The sequence below is a fragment of the Hyla sarda genome, chromosome 1 (assembly GCF_029499605.1).
Source record: "Hyla sarda isolate aHylSar1 chromosome 1, aHylSar1.hap1, whole genome shotgun sequence".
Classification (NCBI taxonomy): domain Eukaryota; kingdom Metazoa; phylum Chordata; class Amphibia; order Anura; family Hylidae; genus Hyla; species Hyla sarda.
In genome coordinates this window covers 309,194,952-309,211,522 of record NC_079189.1, presented here as the reverse complement: position 1 = coordinate 309,211,522, position 16,571 = coordinate 309,194,952, and the positions used below count along the sequence as shown (strand labels likewise).

Sequence of the window (16,571 nt, the reverse complement as noted above, 5' to 3'; positions counted from 1 at the left end):
GGTTCTGTAACTTATAACACTTTCTATCGACTCTCCCTGGAAAAAGCCTCATTTTGTCTACACGTCTTCATGCCCTGCTCGTTTCCCCGCGAGCTGTACATAATACTGGAGCCTCCTCTCGCTGCCCACACATAGCTTCCCTCCTAACACCCTAGTGACCAGTTCTTCATTTCACACAGCCACAAACAACCCGACTGCTGCAAGACTCCGCAGAGCAATGCGCTCAAGCGGAAGCCCGCTACGGAAAGGGGAGGAGTTACATTTAAGAATGGGGCGGGGCTGCAAGCTGCTCGTGAAACGTGTCAGTACTAATCGCTCGCGCAGCCTCGATGAGCCACAGTCGTCACGTTAGGCCATGTTTGTTCAGGGCAATGTAAACAGCCCGCGCGTATACACATCTTTGAATGCAATTTTGAAATGCCAAGTTTTGTTTTATTGTGCTGTATGGTTTTTGTCTTAGAATATTTAATGTAATAACTGTATGTTTTACGTCAGACGTGAGCACAGCGCAACGGGTGCCCTTAACAAAAATGGAGCCTAGTGAGGGGTCGCGCTATTACTACGTCATTCATAGCTGGTGCTGATTTTCCTTACTGAACCAGCCCGACTCGGGGCTGAAGATGGCGAGTTCTGGGGGTGCAGCGGGTTCTACTGCCTTGGCCTCTTTATGGAGCGATGTAAACAAGGCCGGACAGAACGGAGACTTCACCAGGGCTCTCAAGTCCGTGAACAAGAGTAAGTGCGGACTACAAGTACCAGCTGTATAGGCTGCAAGTCCTATAGGGGTACTGTGTGCTCGAGTGTATTGGTTACTGGAGTGATTGTGGACTACAAGTACCAGCTCTATAGGGGTACTGTGTGCTCGAGTGTATTGGTTACTGCAGTGATTGTGGACTACAAGTACCAGCTCTATAGGGGTACTGTGCTCGGATCTATTGGTTACTGGAGTGATTGTGGACTACAAGTACCAGCTCTATAGGGGTACTGTGTGCTCGAGTGTATTGGTTACTGCAGTGATTGTGGACTACAAGTACCAGCTCTATAGGGGTACTGTGCTCGGATCTATTGGTTACTGCAGTGATTGTGGACTACAAGTACCAGCTCTATAGGGGTACTGTGTGCTCGAGTGTATTGGTTACTGCAGTGATTGTGGACTACAAGTACCAGCTCTATAGGGGTACTGTGCTCGGATCTATTGGTTACTGCAGTGATTGTGGACTACAAGTACCAGCTCTATAGGGGTACTGTGCTCGGATCTATTGGTTACTGGAGTGATTGTGGACTACAAGTACCAGCTCTATAGGGGTACTGTGCTCGGATCTATTGGTTACTGGAGTGATTGTGGACTACAAGTACCAGCTCTATAGGGGGTACTGTGCTCGGATTTATTGGTTACTGGAGTGATTGTGGACTACAAGTACCAGCTCTATAGGGGTACTGTGCTCGGATCTATTGGTTAATGGAGTGATTGTGGACTACAAGTACCAGCTCTATAGGGGTACTGTGCTCGGATCTATTGGTTACTGGAGTAATTGTGGACTACAAGTACCAGCTCTATAGGGGTACTGTGTGCTCGAGTGTATTGGTTACTGGAGTGATTGTGGACTACAAGTACCAGCTCTATAGGGGTACTGTGTGCTCGGATCTATTGGTTACTGGAGTGATTGTGGACTACAAGTACCAGCTTTATAGGGGTACTGTGCTCGGATCTATTGGTTACTGGAGTGATTGTGGACTACAAGTACCAGCTTTATAGGGGGTACTGTGTGCTCGAGTGTATTGGTTACTGCAGTGATTGTGGACTACAAGTACCAGCTCTATAGGGGGTACTGTGTGCTCCAGTGTATTGGTTACTGGAGTGATTGTGGACTACAAGTATCGGCTCTATAGGGGGTACTGTGTGCTCGAGTGTATTGGTTACTGCAGTGATTGTGGACTACAAGTACCAGCTCTATAGGGGGTACTGTGTGCTCGAGTGTATTGGTTACTGGAGTGATTGTGGACTACAAGTACCAGCTCTATAGGGGTACTGTGTGCTCGAGTGTATTGGTTACTGGAGTGATTGTGGGCTACAAGTATCGGCTCTATAGGGGTACTGTGTGCTCGGATCTATTGGTTACTGGAGTGATTGTGGACTACAAGTACCAGCTCTATAGGGGTACTGTGCTCGGATCTATTGGTTACTGCAGTGATTGTGGACTACAAGTACCAGCTCTATAGGGGGTACTGTGCTCGGATATATTGGTTACTGGAGTGATTGTGGACCACAAGTACCAGCTCTATAGGGGGTACTGTGCTCGGATATATTGGTTACTGGAGTGATTGTGGACTACAAGTACCGGCTCTATAGGGGGTACTGTGTGCTCGAGTGTATTGGTTACTGCAGTGATTGTGGACTACAAGTACCAGCTCTATAGGGGTACTGTGCTCGGATATATTGGTTACTGGAGTGATTGTGGGCTACAAGTACCAGCTCTATAGGGGTACTGTGCTCGGATCTATTGGTTACTGCAGTGATTGTGGACTACAAGTACCAGCTCTATAGGGGTACTGTGTGCTCGGATCTATTGGTTACTGGAGTGATTGTGGACTACAAGTACCAGCTCTATAGGGGTACTGTGTGCTCGGATCTATTGGTTACTGGAGTGATTGTGGACTACAAGTACCAGCTCTAAAGGGGTACTGTGCTCGGATCTATTGGTTACTGGAGTGATTGTGGACTACAAGTACCAGCTTTATAGGGGTACTGTGCTCGGATCTATTGGTTACTGGAGTGATTGTGGACTACAAGTACCAGCTTTATAGGGGGTACTGTGTGCTCGAGTGTATTGGTTACTGCAGTGATTGTGGACTACAAGTACCAGCTCTATAGGGGGTACTGTGCTCGGATTTATTGGTTACTGGAGTGATTGTGGACTACAAGTACCAGCTCTATAGGGGTACTGTGCTCGGATCTATTGGTTAATGGAGTGATTGTGGACTACAAGTACCAGCTCTATAGGGGTACTGTGCTCGGATCTATTGGTTACTGGAGTGATTGTGGACTACAAGTACCAGCTCTATAGGGGTACTGTGCTCGGATCTATTGGTTACTGGAGTGATTGTGGACTACAAGTACCAGCTCTATAGGGGTACTGTGCTCGGATCTATTGGTTACTGGAGTAATTGTGGACTACAAGTACCAGCTCTATAGGGGTACTGTGTGCTCGAGTGTATTGGTTACTGGAGTGATTGTGGACTACAAGTACCAGCTCTATAGGGGTACTGTGTGCTCGGATCTATTGGTTACTGGAGTGATTGTGGACTACAAGTACCAGCTTTATAGGGGTACTGTGCTCGGATCTATTGGTTACTGGAGTGATTGTGGACTACAAGTACCAGCTTTATAGGGGGTACTGTGTGCTCGAGTGTATTGGTTACTGCAGTGATTGTGGACTACAAGTACCAGCTCTATAGGGGGTACTGTGTGCTCCAGTGTATTGGTTACTGGAGTGATTGTGGACTACAAGTATCGGCTCTATAGGGGGTACTGTGTGCTCGAGTGTATTGGTTACTGCAGTGATTGTGGACTACAAGTACCAGCTATATAGGGGGTACTGTGTGCTCGAGTGTATTGGTTACTGGAGTGATTGTGGGCTACAAGTACCAGCTCTATAGGGGGTACTGTGTGCTCGAGTGTATTGGTTACTGGAGTGATTGTGGACTACAAGTATCGGCTCTATAGGGGGTACTGTGTGCTCGAGTGTATTGGTTACTGCAGTGATTGTGGACTACAAGTACCAGCTCTATAGGGGGTACTGTGTGCTCGAGTGTATTGGTTACTGGAGTGATTGTGGACTACAAGTACCAGCTATATAGGGGGTACTGTGTGCTCGAGTGTATTGGTTACTGGAGTGATTGTGGGCTACAAGTACCAGCTCTATAGGGGGTGCTGTGTGCTCGAGTGTATTGGTTACTGGAGTGATTGTGGGCTACAAGTATCGGCTCTATAGGGGTACTGTGTGCTCGGATCTATTGGTTACTGGAGTGATTGTGGACTACAAGTACCAGCTCTATAGGGGTACTGTGCTCGGATCTATTGGTTACTGCAGTGATTGTGGACTACAAGTACCAGCTCTATAGGGGGTACTGTGCTCGGATATATTGGTTACTGGAGTGATTGTGGACCACAAGTACCAGCTCTATAGGGGGTACTGTGCTCGGATATATTGGTTACTGGAGTGATTGTGGACTACAAGTACCGGCTCTATAGGGGGTACTGTGTGCTCGAGTGTATTGGTTACTGCAGTGATTGTGGACTACAAGTACCAGCTCTATAGGGGTACTGTGCTCGGATATATTGGTTACTGGAGTGATTGTGGGCTACAAGTACCAGCTCTATAGGGGTACTGTGCTCGGATCTATTGGTTACTGCAGTGATTGTGGACTACAAGTACCAGCTCTATAGGGGTACTGTGTGCTCGGATCTATTGGTTACTGGAGTGATTGTGGACTACAAGTACCAGCTCTAAAGGGGACACTGTGCTCGAGTGTAATGGTTACTGGAGTGATTGTGGACTACAAGTACCAGCTCTATAGGGGGTACTGTGCTCGGATGTATTGGTTACTGGAGTCATTGTGGACTACAAGTACCAGCTCTATAGGGGCACAGGGTAACCCATAAGTGTCTGATTATGGGGACTCTCACTGTTCACAAGAATAGGGGTTCTGTAGCCCCTGATTGAATACAGCTATGGTTGGGCATGTGTATTACCACTGTGTTTTGTGTCTGAAATAACTGGAGACAGTTGCTGCACACTTTTTCCCAGTGATAACATCTTGCCTGGGATATGAAAAGTCAGCCCTCCGGTGATCAGAAGAGGTTGTTGTGGTGACATTATCCCTTAGAAAGGGGTCAGCCCAACATAGCCCATTTAAAGAGAATCTGACAACAGCATCACCTGTACTAACCTGCTGCTACAGGCAAATAGTGCGGGTGATTACAATTGTATTTACCCCTTTTAAATATGTTTCAGAAATGGGACCAAAAATAAAACCTGCCTATTAAGTGTTGCCTAAGTATTAGGTGTTCCCTAGCCCTGAGGTGCACTGGTATGGCTACCCACTTTGTATCACAAGCCCTTCATACATAAAAAATGATTATAGTCACGCTAAGCACATAACCACTACATACTGCGAGACCCTGCACGTCACAGTGAGATCTCCAGCACAGCCGAGCCAGGGCATCACTGCGCATACGTCGCTTTTCGACTACAGACCCCACAGCCCTGGTGAGTGGGTCCTGTATTGGTTGTGAAGACACAGGCTCTCTCCATATATATGTATTGTTCTATTTTTAGTGGTCATGTTTTCATCTTCATACTTTGTTCTTAGTATTGCAGGTCGCAAAGGATGACGTGAAAGCACTACATTGTAAAGTGGTTTGTCTCATTCAGAACGGAAGCTTTAAGGAAGCTCTGACTTTACTGAACAACAATTCTAAAATACTGACAAGGTAAACATTAGACGTTTATTACTATAACTGGTAATCATATTATAACCAAGGGAATGTTCATATGCCATTAAGTGTTCACTCTTAACATATGGGCTGATTAAGGCATGTTCTCACAGGCACCAATAATGCTTATACAGGAAAAGTGCAGTTTTCTATTTACATCAATGAGTGAAGACTAAAAAAAATGAAAATGTGGTTTAAAAAAAACCCAAAAAAAAACAGCCTGTAACTTCTAAGCGCAATTCCACTGTGTGAACATACCCTAACAGTTGTTTAACCTGCACGAAACCCAATATAGTGCGCGTGAACAGCAATAAAATGAGGGGTAACTTAAGTTTTTTGGTCCCGTAGTTGCAAAGTTCTATCCCATTGTTCCCCTATTGCTAAAGCATTTCTGTACTGCAATGGAGGCAGGGAGCCGGCATGACTAGCTTCCCTGCCTCCTCAAATATGCAACGCTATGCCTGCCTCTGAAATGAATATTTTAATTTCTTAACGCTTATGTCCTAGTGAAATTGGTTTAGCCATTCTGAAGACATGTACCCCATTGCTATACAGCTTAATCTCTTCAGTGCACATTGGAGGTGGGGAAAGACACAGCTTTCCTTGATTCCCTGCCTCCATTTTCTATGCTTGCCCATCTTATGCATAGTCATTTTCTTGACTCTCACATTCTAGTGGCATGAGAGCCTGCGGCCACACGAGTGCTCTGGTATTGTTGCAGTATCCGAACCCAGTCCCTCACTCCACCCGTAAGTCAGGTATAGCCAGGCTTTAGTGGAGCCAGTTGTTTATGCAGGTCTAGGTCTAGCAATGGAGTGTCGTCACTAAGGAGATTTAGTTGTACAGCAACAGATGCTGTATGTTCTCTATTTTTAATCTTTTAGTGTGGGTGAACAGCCCTTTAATGACTGACACAGGAATAGATGAGGAGACCGTAATGGCTGATCATATGCCATAACTCTACGTGATGTGCAGCATCCAGGCACCTAATTTTTTTTTTCTGCCTCCTAGATTCATACAAATATTTGTCAAGCCCTGCCTTAATGGATACATTGTGATGTGTCCATTGAAAGGGATTTTACTATAATTAAAAGTTAAGGCCCCCCTGCCATTTTCAGTATTTTTATGACTAGAGAAATGGTCAGGCACTGAAAACAAGTCAGCTGTGTTACACATTTGAGAAGATTTATCAAAACCTGTGCAGAGAAAGTGTCTAAGGACCTAATGGTCTGAAACGCATCGGCGTTGTTTTAACTCACTGGGTGTTTTGTTTTTCATCTTATTTTTATATGGACTAATTAAAATTTTGGACTTTTAATCTAAAATCGTCTGGGAGCTGGACACTTCCCTATGGGATTATCTTGCATTGTGTCAGGTTTCCATAGAGTTATGGTTTTAAGATGCAATGGTCGTGCTATAAGCAACTAATGTAATTTGGGGGACCACCATAAATGTTTTTACAGATTATGTTAAGAGCATGGTGGGTGAGGGTTCTACTTCCCCTAGATCATCTGTTAAATTTAGCTGCTCTCTCCAGATCTCCCCATTAAAGGGGTACTCCAGTGGAAACCTCACTGTGGTCATGACATCAGAGGAAATGCATTTCTTTTTTGGATTTCTCTTTTAGTATACAGCCCCTAAAAAGTACTGGAAGGATTAAGATTTTTTAATAGAAGTGATTTACAAATCTGTTTAACTTTCTGGCACCAGTTTTTTTTTCCTACATGTTTACATTTTTTTTTTTTCTCTCCTGTTTTTCTATAGTGATGTCATAGCGTTTGAAAAGGCATACTGTGAATACAGGCTAAATAAAATTGAAAATGCTTTGAAAACAATAGAAACTGCCCCTCAGAAAACAGAAAAACTAAGTGAACTTCAGGGACAAGTGGTAAGTTTAAGTTATCAGTACTTGGAGAAAGCATTTCTTTTCAAAACTCACCTTGTACACTGCTCAAAAAAAAAAAAAAGGTAACACTATAATAAGACATCCTAGATCTGAATGAATGAACTAATCTTATGAAATACTTTTGTCTTTACATAGTTGAATGTGCTAACAACAAAATCACACAAAAATTATCAATGGAAATCAAATGTATCAACCCATGGGGGTCTGGATATGGAGTCACACTCAAAATCAAAGTGGAAAACCACACTACAGGCTGATCCAGCTTTGATGTAATGTCCTTAAAACAAGTCAAAATGATGCTCAGTAGTGTGTGTCCCCTCCACGTGCCCGTATGACCTCCCTACAATGCCTGGGCATGCTCCTGATGAGGTGGCTGATGGTCTCCTGAGGGTTGTCCTCCCAGACCTAGACATGATGTCCCAGATGTGCTCAATCGGATTCCGGTCTGGGGAACGGGCGGGCCAGTCCATAGCATAAATGCCTTCCTCTTGCAGGAACTGCTGACACACTCCAGCCACATGAGGTCTTGCATTAGGAGGAACCCAGGGCCAACCACACCAGCATATGGTCTCGCAAGGGGTCTGAGGATCTCATCTCGGTACCTAATGGCAGTCAGGCTACCTCTGGCAAGCACATGGAGGGCTGTGCGGCCCCCCAAAGAATTGCCACTCCACACCATTACTGACCCACCTCCAAACCGGTCATGCTGGAGGATGTTGCAGGCAGCAGAACATTCTCCACGGCGTCTCCAGACTCTGTCATGTCTGTCATATGTGCTCAGTGTGAACCTGCTTTCATCTGTGAAGAGCACAGGGCGTCAGTGGTGAATTTGCCAATCTTGGTGTTCTCTGGCAAATGCCAAACATTCTGCACTGTGTTGGACTGTAAGCACAACCCCCCACATGTGGACGTCAGGCCCTCATACCACCCTCATGGAGTCTGTTTCTGATTGAGTGGACACATGCACATTTGTGGCCTGCTGGAGGTCATTTTGCAGCGCTCTGGCAGTGCTCCTCGTTGCACAAAGGCGAAGGTAGCGGTTCTGCTGCTGGGTTGTTGCCCTCCTATGGCCTTCTCCACATCTCCTGATGTACTGGCCTGTCTCCTGATAGCGCCTCCATGCTCTGGACACTACGCTGATAGACACAGCAAACCTTTCCACAGCTCGCATTGATGTGCCATCCTGGATGAGCTGCACTACCTGAGCCACTTGTGTGGGTTGTAGACTCAGTCTCATGCTACCACTAGAGTGAAAGCACTGCCAGCATTCAAAAGTGACCAAAACATCATCCAGGAAGCATAGGAACTGAGAAGTGGTCTGTGGTCACTACCTGCAGAACCGCTCCTTTATTGAGGGTGTCTTTATAATTGCCTATAATTTCCACCTGTTGTCTGTTCCATTTGCACAACAGCATGTGAAATTGATTGTCAATCAGTATTTTTTCCTGAGTGGACAGTGTGATTTCACAGAAGTGTGATTGACTTGGAGTTACATTGTGTTGTTTAAGTTTTTCCTTTATTTTTTTGAGCAGTGAATTAACTTGAAACACAGAAAATATGGATAGACTTACTTTTAATTTGGTGTATTCATCACTAGAATATCACTGTTAATGTTTTTTCATTTTATTTATTTAGTTTGTATTGTTTTTATTTACAGTGCTTCTGCTAACCATGCCTGATATATTCTTAGTTTTTATTACACTACTCATTGCTAGTATAGGAAAATCAAATATTTATAGTTTTTGCATTTAAACTTATGCATCATTATCAATGCTTATATTTTAATGCAAACACATTTTTAAAGGAGAACTCCATAATATAAAAATTGTCCCCCATACTGCCGACAGTAAAAAAAATAAAGATGTACATACCTTCCTCCGCTCCCCCGGGGCCTCCAGTAACCGGCTCCGGTCTCTGCCGCAATCCTGTTCCTGGTTGCTGGTGGTCGGCAAGTCATACTGCACTCGGCCAATCACCTGCCGCAGTGAAGTCCCGACTTGGCCGGCGATAGGCTGAGCGGCAGTGTGAGAAAGCTTCAGGACACAAAATTCTTCACTACACCGGCACCTGCTGCCGGGGCCCAAAAACGTCACACTGCCGCTCAGCCTATCACCGGCCGAGCCGGGACTTCACTGTGGCCGGTGATTGGCTGAGCGCAGTATGACTCGCCAACCACCAGCAACCAGGAAGAGGATCGCGGCGGAGACCGGAGCCGGTTACCAGAGGCCCCGAGGGAGCGGATGAAGGTATGTACATCTCTATTTTTTTACTGCCGGCAGTATGGGGGACAATTTTGGAGGAGAGCCTGACCAAGTCTGGGAGGCTTTCCCTGCCAATAGAAGGATCCCAGAGCACCACACAGTGTACTAAAATATTTCTTAGGAGGAATAAAAGGGAACTTAAAGGAACAAATAAAGAAACTTAGGAAGGTAAATCATTTTAAATATGTTAATCCTGCCAGCTAGGGACAAGGGGAGCGAGGACCAGGCATTCAGCGGTTCCACAGTAGAGCTCAAAAGTGATCCCAAATTCAGGGAAATATACTCCGCTAGGGAAGCAGTAACCTCCACCCCCAGATATCTAAAGCGAGGAACCACCTGCAAACCCACTGGGAGAGCAGAGAGAAAGGGGAACCCCAGGAGCAAGCGCCATCATGGAAGACTTAGCCCAGTTGACCCGCAAGCCCGAAATCGAGCCAAATCGGTCAAGTAGGTCAATTAAAGACAGGGGAGAAGCATCCGCCAAGTACAATAAAGTATCATCAGCATACAAGGATACTTTTTCAACAATAGAACCCCTGGGAATAACACACATATAGTGGGATCCATACGTATGGCTGCTGCTAAAGGCTCTACCGCAAGTGCAAATAGGAAAGGGGACAGCGGACATCCCTGTATTGTCCCACGGCCTAGGGGAACGGGTGCAGATACATCAAGATTACTGCGAATGCGGGCTCTAGGGTTATCGTATAGCAGGCGGACCCAAGTACAGAAACGAGGACCGAACCTAAGGGCTCCCAGAGATAGGAGCATACTACAGAATCAGAGGATTTGTAGACAGTACTCTAGCTAAAATTTTTATATCAACGTTAAGAAGGGAAATAGGTCTATAAGAATCAGGTAGCAACGGATCCTTACCAGGCTTTGGGAGTACTACAATCAACGCCTCCCTTATAGTCTGGAAGAGAGTCCTCGATAGCTATTGAGTTAAAAAAAAAAAAAAAATCTAAGGAGAATAGGGACCAACCTTTCCTCACTCATCCCGTACCAGTCACTGATCATCCCATCTAGGCCGAGGGTCCAGTAGGAAGGTCACGAATAGCCTGGCTCACCTCTTCAACTGTAAAAGGACAATCTAATGCCTCTGCCTGCGCCAACTAAGCATTGGAGGGGACAAGTGTTGTAGGAAAAACAGGATCTCCCCCTGACAGGGCTGAACAGGAGAAGAATATAAAGAGGCATAGAAGTCTCTAAAGACGGAGTTAATCATTTGAAGGTCCGATACCACAGCCCCATCACCACCCCTGATACGGAATAGAGGTGGCCAGCCTATTAGCTCTCGCAAAATAAGCCAGCAACTTCCCATTCTTGTCCCCAAACTCAAAAAGACCTCTGTGCCCTAGCCCACGCCCTCTAATAATCTGGGGAGGGATCCCTGACACACTTCGCTTTCAAAGCGCTCACCTCTGCCTGCAGCCCCACCTCCATAGCTGACCTAAGCTTCTGCTGACCTGTCACACCCGCTATAAAAGCAACCCGTATTGTGGCCTTATACGCATGCCACTGAACTAAGGGATCAGCATGAGAAGCATTATGCTCCCAATATTCAGCATGAGCTACCCCCAGCGCATCCGCCCTCAACCAACCCGGGAGCATGCGCCAAACTAAATATAGTGCTTGCATAATTTTGTAAAGGAGTTGTCCTACTTTGTGTCAATACTACCACATTACAGTGAGTGGAGGGACAAAACAAAAAACAAACTAGCCAACCATTCGGTGCCACTGTTCTGAAAATAAGAGCAAAACTGCCCTTGTGGATTTGCAGTATACTCCATTGGATGCAGCAGCCAAGCACAGTGTAATAGTAGTATCATCCATCTTGGTTCAGCATTAACAGGGGTTTCTTAATATTTCTATTACATAGTGGAACGTTTCAATACAGAAAACCTTGTAAAGCTTTATATTTGGAAGATGTGTTGAGGTGAAGACCAGCTTTAATTTCAGGAAGAACCCCAAAACAACTGTGTACACATGGGTATATAAGTGTCCTGACAATAGGGAAGCAACTTTAATTTTCTTTTGGCTTTTCTTTCCTTACCTTAAGCTTTATAGGTTGGAACGATATGAAGAATGCCTGTCTGTCTATCGTGATCTTATTCGAAACTCACAAGATGATTATGATGAAGAAAGACAAACAAACCTGTCTGCAGTGGTGGCGGCTATGAGTCTTTGGTCAAAGACACAGCCTGTAAGTGTCTTCATTTAACAGCAAACTGTCAGCAAAAGAAGTTAGTGTAAGTAGTAACTGGGACCGCATTATTATTACAAGCTTCCCTACAGTGTCTTGTAGTCTAGTTTGTTATCCAAAATGCCAGAAATGATGGTTATTTGGACCCACGCACCATACACAAATTAACTCCAAGTAGTCATCGGGCCAGGAGGCGGTCACATTTAGTCACTTCCCAGCAGCAAGTGGAGTAGCAGCCTCTTTGCCTATCAATTACTCCTGCTGTGACTGGTTGCATCCTGCTCCAGGCCCGGATGACTACTTGGGGTCAATTTGCTTTTAGCACATGTTATTTCAGGCATTTTGGGTAAGTGAAACCACCTTGCAAGACACTGTAGGAAAACTGTATTAACGCCTATAATGCAGTCCCAAGTAACTTTTAGGATATACATTTTCCTTTTAAAATATACATTTTTCCAGGAGTGTTAATTTAATATTATTGTTGTTGCTGACTAGTAAATAAAAACGAATCTGTCAGGTCAAATCCATTAATAATTTTTCCTGTATTCTTTTATAGGAAAAACTCGGTTTGCAGGAGACAACTTATGAACTTTGCTACAATGCTGCCTGTAGCTTGATTGGACAGGGGCGGCTGAGTGAAGCAATGAAAAAACTGCAGGAAGCTGAAAGTAAGTTCACTTTTTCCTCCTGCAGAACACCAGTTCTGACTTATTTTATCTGCTAGGTCTTGCTACTTGAGAGAGTGGCCACATTTTTAGCAGAAATGTTTGCAATTGATTTGGGCTGTTTTGGTGGCAGGAACCTATGTGCACGCAGTTAGGTTTGGAGGCAATGAAAGGAAGAAGATCCCGGCACTCAAGTGATGCTTGAAGTTTTTCATTTATTTCATAAACAGAACGAACATAAAACGCATCACACGTTCCGGCTTCACAACAGCCTTTTGTGAAGCCGGAACGCATGCTGCGTTTTATGTTCGTTCTGTTTATGAAATAAACAAAAAACTTCAAGCATCATTTGAGTGCCGGGATCTTCTTCCTTTCATTGGATTACCCATCCCTGGCACCTATTTACACAGTGCTGACCTGCCTAAACCTGCTTCAGGTGTACTGGTGTGACTGTGATGCACGGGCCAACCTCCAAACATAACTGCACACACAGGGCTGCCGTAGGAATGCCCTGTGTGTTTGCTAATGGAAGTATATGCAGCATATTTCCATGCGTATGTGCAATGTGTGACCCTACCCTAAAGCATTACTGCTCTGTTGTCTGGGAATATTTTTGACACTGGGGCCTAATTATGTAGAAGGCCTCCATTATGTCAAAAGAATTATGAATTATAAATGATGGTTCAAATGGCACACCATTGTGTACTGCCTCTATTATGCCCCATTAACATCCTGTTTTTTTTGCCAGTATGTTTTGGGATACCAGCAAAAAGGGGTATGTTGACCTATACCTTGGCAGGCCATTTTACTTAAGCGGATCAAACATTGTTCTTTAGTAAGTGGGCCCTCCTCAGTATATGAAGTAAAATGAAGAGAGGTGCGCTCCTAGTGAAATATTGCGGGGTATAGCAGTAAGGCGGATAAAAATAATACACCTTACCGTGTGGTGTTGCACTCTCAGTGCAACACCTTTGATGGCATATAGACTCGCTGAGCCGATGATAGGTGGCAGCCTCGGCATCCTTTCCCCGTGACTCTTCAGTCCGGTTGAAAAATTGATAAAAAATGTCGACAATCCGGGTGGCGCCTTCCTTAGGGATTGAAGAAAATAGCCCAAACGTATAAAAATGCAATTTTTATTGGTAAAATGGTGCAACTTAAAAGTTTTGAATCCGGACCGGATTCTTCTGCCTGACGAAGAATCCGGTCCGGATTCGAAACTTTTAAGTTGCACCATTTAAGTTGCAAACTTTTAAGTTGCACCATTTTACCAATAAAAATTGCCCTCCTCAGTATATGGCCTTTATTGCCGTTATCCTAACTATTGGGGGCGTAGAGCACAAACAAGATGTGAGTGGTGGCCTTGCACTGGCTATACACGTCTACAGAAAATAACCCTACCCCTAGTTTTTACCTTCAGCTTAGACTGTTGAGGTTTTCCTAAACTTGTGAGATAATTGACATCTGGTCAGTTTTCAAACTTTGCAGACAGGGACTGTGGGAGTATAAGATCAGGAAGCTTGGCATGATGATTGCTTTAAAGGGGAACTCCAGTACATAACCTGCACAGGATATGGGATAAGTCATCGCGGGGGGTCCAACCACTGGGGATCCCAGCGATCTCGTGCACGGAACAATCTCCACTCCGTCCAAGGAGACTGTCGACCACCGCTCGAAGCTCTGGTCAACACGTCCCCTCCATGCATCTCTATGAGCGCAGTATCTCCGGCTCTCCCATAGAGATGCATGGAAGGGGCGTGTTGACCACGGCCACTCTGAGCAAGAGGAGAGCTGGTGTTCTAAACACACAAGTTTAGACAGGAGATCTTGGGGTCCCAGTGGTCTGATCCCTGTAATATCATGTTATAAACTAGAGTTCCCTGTTAAGGAACATGGTGGCAGCTTCAGAGCAGAGTTCACTCATTTCCATATTCATTTTTATTTATTGTTAATAATAGTTTTGTGATTATGGCAGGGTCATAAATGTGTATTCACTTGCTATTATTGTTTTTGTCTTTTTAAGATCTCTGCAGACAGTCCATTTCAGAAGACACAGTGAGTATAATCATCTGTAGCTTATGACCTTTTTAGAGATAATAATGGATCACAAGATGGCTTGGTTAAATTCTTTAATGACTTGTGATATTTTCAGGATTTGACTGAAGAAGATATAGATGCTGAATTGGCAATAATTCATGGTCAGATGGCATATGTCATGCAGCTCCAAGGCTCCATAGATGATGCACTCCAGCTTTACAATCAGATCATCAAACTAAAGTAAGGATAGAAGTAATGATTGGTCTTCTTCTTATACTTGTGCCAATAGTTTGCTTAATGGTCTCTCTTCCTACAGGCCCACTGATGTTGGTCTCTTGGCTGTTGTGGCGAATAATACAATAACGATTAACAAGGTTTGTATGCCTGTTTTTTTTTTGTTTGTTTGTTTGTTTTCTCTCTCGCCATGAGATGGATATATAAATTTATCAATACGTTTTTTTTATTCAAAATTTTTCTATACGTTTTGACGGCGGTCATCTTATTTGAGCTGCTGTTATCAGCATTTATATATATGCTTCACAGCTTCCAATTAAATTTTAGAACCCTGTAATCTGGAGCTTACTGAATTCTATACAGTGGTCCCTCAACATACGATGGTAATCCGTTCCAAATGGACCATCGTATGTTGAGGGATCCGTGCAATGTAAAGTATAGGACAGTGGTCTACTACCTGCGGACCTTCAGATGTTGCAAAACTACAACACCCAGCATGCCCGGACAGCCAACGGCTGTCCGGGCATGCTGGGAGTTGTAGTTTTGCAACATCTGGAGGTCCGCAGGTTGAAGACCACTGGTATTGGAGGTTGTACTCACCTGTCCCCGCCGCTCCGGACCGTCACCACTGCCCTGGATGTCGCCTTCCGTCGCTGTTGCCGCCTCCCTGGGGTGTCCCCGATGCTCCGGCATGGCCACTGCTTCACCGGGATCCTCGCTCTCTGTCGCTGCCATCACGTCGCTACGCACGCCGCTCCTATTGGATGACGGGACGGCGTGCGCAGCGACGTGATGATGACGATGGGGAGCGCCGATGATGCAGGGGATCCCGAAGAGGACGCGCCAGAGCCCCGAGGACAGGTAAGTGATCGTCAGCGGACCACACGGGGCACCATAAACGGCTATCCGGTGGCAGCTGAAGCAGTCAGCGCTGCCGGATAGCCGTTTATGCGATGGCCCCGACATACAAAAGCATCGTATGTTGATGCTGCCTTCAACATGCGATGGCCTCTGAGAGACCATCGTATGTTGAAATGATCGTATGTCGGGGCCATCGTAGGTCGAGGGGTCACTGTAATAAAGTGTTCTAGGCATGCTCTTTGACAGCAGTAGCAAAACAGATTTTATTCCAAAAACAGCACCACATTTTTCAGAGGCCTTTTTGTAAACTAGAGAAGCAATCTGATAGGTTGCTATCGGCAACTACACCACTTCTCCTCTGCACATGTTTTGATAAATCTCAATTCATGTGTTTGCACCATAATAAGTAGAAATCAAAAATGGAGAAAGGCGGCTTTTTAGAGGTGTCCATAGTCTTTCAAATATTTGGCTAAACCCTTTTGGCATTAAACGTAGTATGTTGTATTCCTCTGTTTTATTTAGGATCAAAATGTGTTTGATTCAAAGAAGAAAGTGAAGCTTGCCAATGCTGAAGGAGTAGAACATAAGCTGGCTAAGGGACAACTTCAGGCCATAGAATTTAACAAGGCTTTGCTCTCTATGTATACAAATCAGGTAAGCAGCATTATAATATAGTTCCAGAATGAAATGTTTCCATTTTGTATTTCTAGTGTTTTCCTAGAGACATCTAAATAACTGAAATATTTTTTTCCAGGCAGAGCAGTGTCGGAAGCTGTCCAGCAGTTTACAGGCGCAGAATCCTGAGAATCTTCTTCCTGTTCTTATTCAGGCTGCCCAACTATGTCGTGAGAAACAGCATGCAAAAGCTATAGACCTGCTACAGGTATACCTACTTCTGTCTTCA

At 44.8% G+C, this 16,571-nt stretch overlaps 1 protein-coding gene across 1 annotated transcript in view; it reads left to right on the top strand.

Annotated features, from left to right (window-relative positions):
* Positions 1-465: 465 nt before the first annotated feature.
* SRP72 (signal recognition particle 72) overlaps positions 466-16,571 on the top strand; it is a 48,412-nt gene continuing 32,306 nt past the window's right edge. The window contains exons 1-10 of the mRNA XM_056518248.1: positions 466-735; positions 5,374-5,494; positions 7,262-7,385; positions 11,727-11,870; positions 12,427-12,538; positions 14,559-14,590; positions 14,688-14,812; positions 14,889-14,946; positions 16,190-16,321; positions 16,422-16,550. Coding sequence (XP_056374223.1) covers positions 621-735; positions 5,374-5,494; positions 7,262-7,385; positions 11,727-11,870; positions 12,427-12,538; positions 14,559-14,590; positions 14,688-14,812; positions 14,889-14,946; positions 16,190-16,321; positions 16,422-16,550 — 1,092 coding nt within the window. The 5' untranslated portion in view covers positions 466-620. The remainder of the gene's footprint in view (positions 736-5,373; positions 5,495-7,261; positions 7,386-11,726; positions 11,871-12,426; positions 12,539-14,558; positions 14,591-14,687; positions 14,813-14,888; positions 14,947-16,189; positions 16,322-16,421; positions 16,551-16,571) is intronic.